Here is a 1,333-nt window from a genome sequence, read left to right on the forward strand (position 1 = left end):
TGGGGTAACTCGTCGTATCCTAATCAAGGTGGCATAGCAATGGGACAACCACAGTTCCCGCCGCAGACCAGTCAAGATCCTGTGTTTGTACACGAGGACACATATGTGAGACGGCAGTTCACATGATTGGTCCGGCACCTTTCATTCTTCACCAAGATCTTCGTGTATATACATGTTAAACTCAGTTTTCTAAGATAAACTTGGCATGGTGAATTAGTTGTTGTGTTCTATATAGGTGGTGTTTTATATGATAGTTGTGTATGCCTGAATTAGAGGATTAAAGTGTCCAACTAAAACAAAAGTGCTACATGGGGGCATTAATTGTTAGAGCTATCGTTTTTGTGCTGCTTTTTTTCATTCTTGCCATTTTACCATTTACCATTCTCTGCATTAAACTGAACTCCTTGTTGGCTTGTTAAAACAAGAAAGTGATCTTATTAGTCCTAGCCATAAAAACAGAAAACTTAAGAATATAAACATGAAGGTTCATGATGGCTTAGAGAATGGGAGTTGAATCTATGACCTTCTTTTAATCTTAATCAATAAGACTTCAAACCAAAAATTGAAACTTTGCTTCTGTTTAGTCTGCGAGTTTGATTATGTAGGAGACAATTTTATTTTGTCTCATAAATCGTGAAAAATAGAATCAGAATAAGGAAGAAGAAGATGCACAACCATGTATTATCTTGGTTCAGCTGTCTTATGCAATGCAATCTACTTCCACCACAATAATGGTGGAATTTTCTCTATTTTTTCAAGTTTTGTATACACCAATTCCCAAAGATTCAACCTAATCCTATTAGGAACAACCAAAACTTCAACATAAACTTGACTTGGCTACGCAACTTCTTAGACTTTCAACACACTAAGTGTTTACCTAACTTAGCAAGGGATACCTCGGATACAATATACAAAACAGAAATAAAATCAAAAGAGACAAAAAATAAATCTTGACTTTTCTCTCTAAGTTCTTCCTTTTGCCTTTTCTCTGAATGATTTTTTTTTTAATGCCTCACTTGAATGTCTCTTACCATTGAATAGAAACAAAGAAAGATACAACATACAAACAGAATAATCAATGATAAACCATGAAAGAGATGATGTTGAACAGCTCAAATTCTATATGCTGAACCCAGATTCTGAACTCTCAAATGTAGCTATTCATCTTGGTAGAATGCTTTCTTTTGTGTAGATGCAATACTTCCAAGACTTCAAACTTAGATTTGTGAGGTTTCCTCTTCTCTTCTCTTGGGTTCTCTCTTCTTGAACAAAAATGAAGTTAATTTTCCTTTTTGTATGAGTTATGTTTCCTCAGTTTGAGCTTGTTTCCCAA

General features: G+C 34.9%; 1 protein-coding gene across 1 annotated transcript in view; it reads left to right on the plus strand.

Moving 5' to 3' along the window:
- Window positions 1–357, plus strand: part of LOC107643172 — a gene marked incomplete in the record, with an annotated part of 1,610 nt that extends 1,253 nt beyond the window's left edge. Inside the window, 1 exon segment of the mRNA XM_016346752.2 lies at window positions 1–357. Coding sequence (XP_016202238.1) covers window positions 1–126 — 126 coding nt within the window.

This window comes from Arachis ipaensis, chromosome B05, assembly GCF_000816755.2.
Source record: "Arachis ipaensis cultivar K30076 chromosome B05, Araip1.1, whole genome shotgun sequence".
Taxonomy (NCBI): Eukaryota; Viridiplantae; Streptophyta; class Magnoliopsida; order Fabales; family Fabaceae; genus Arachis; species Arachis ipaensis.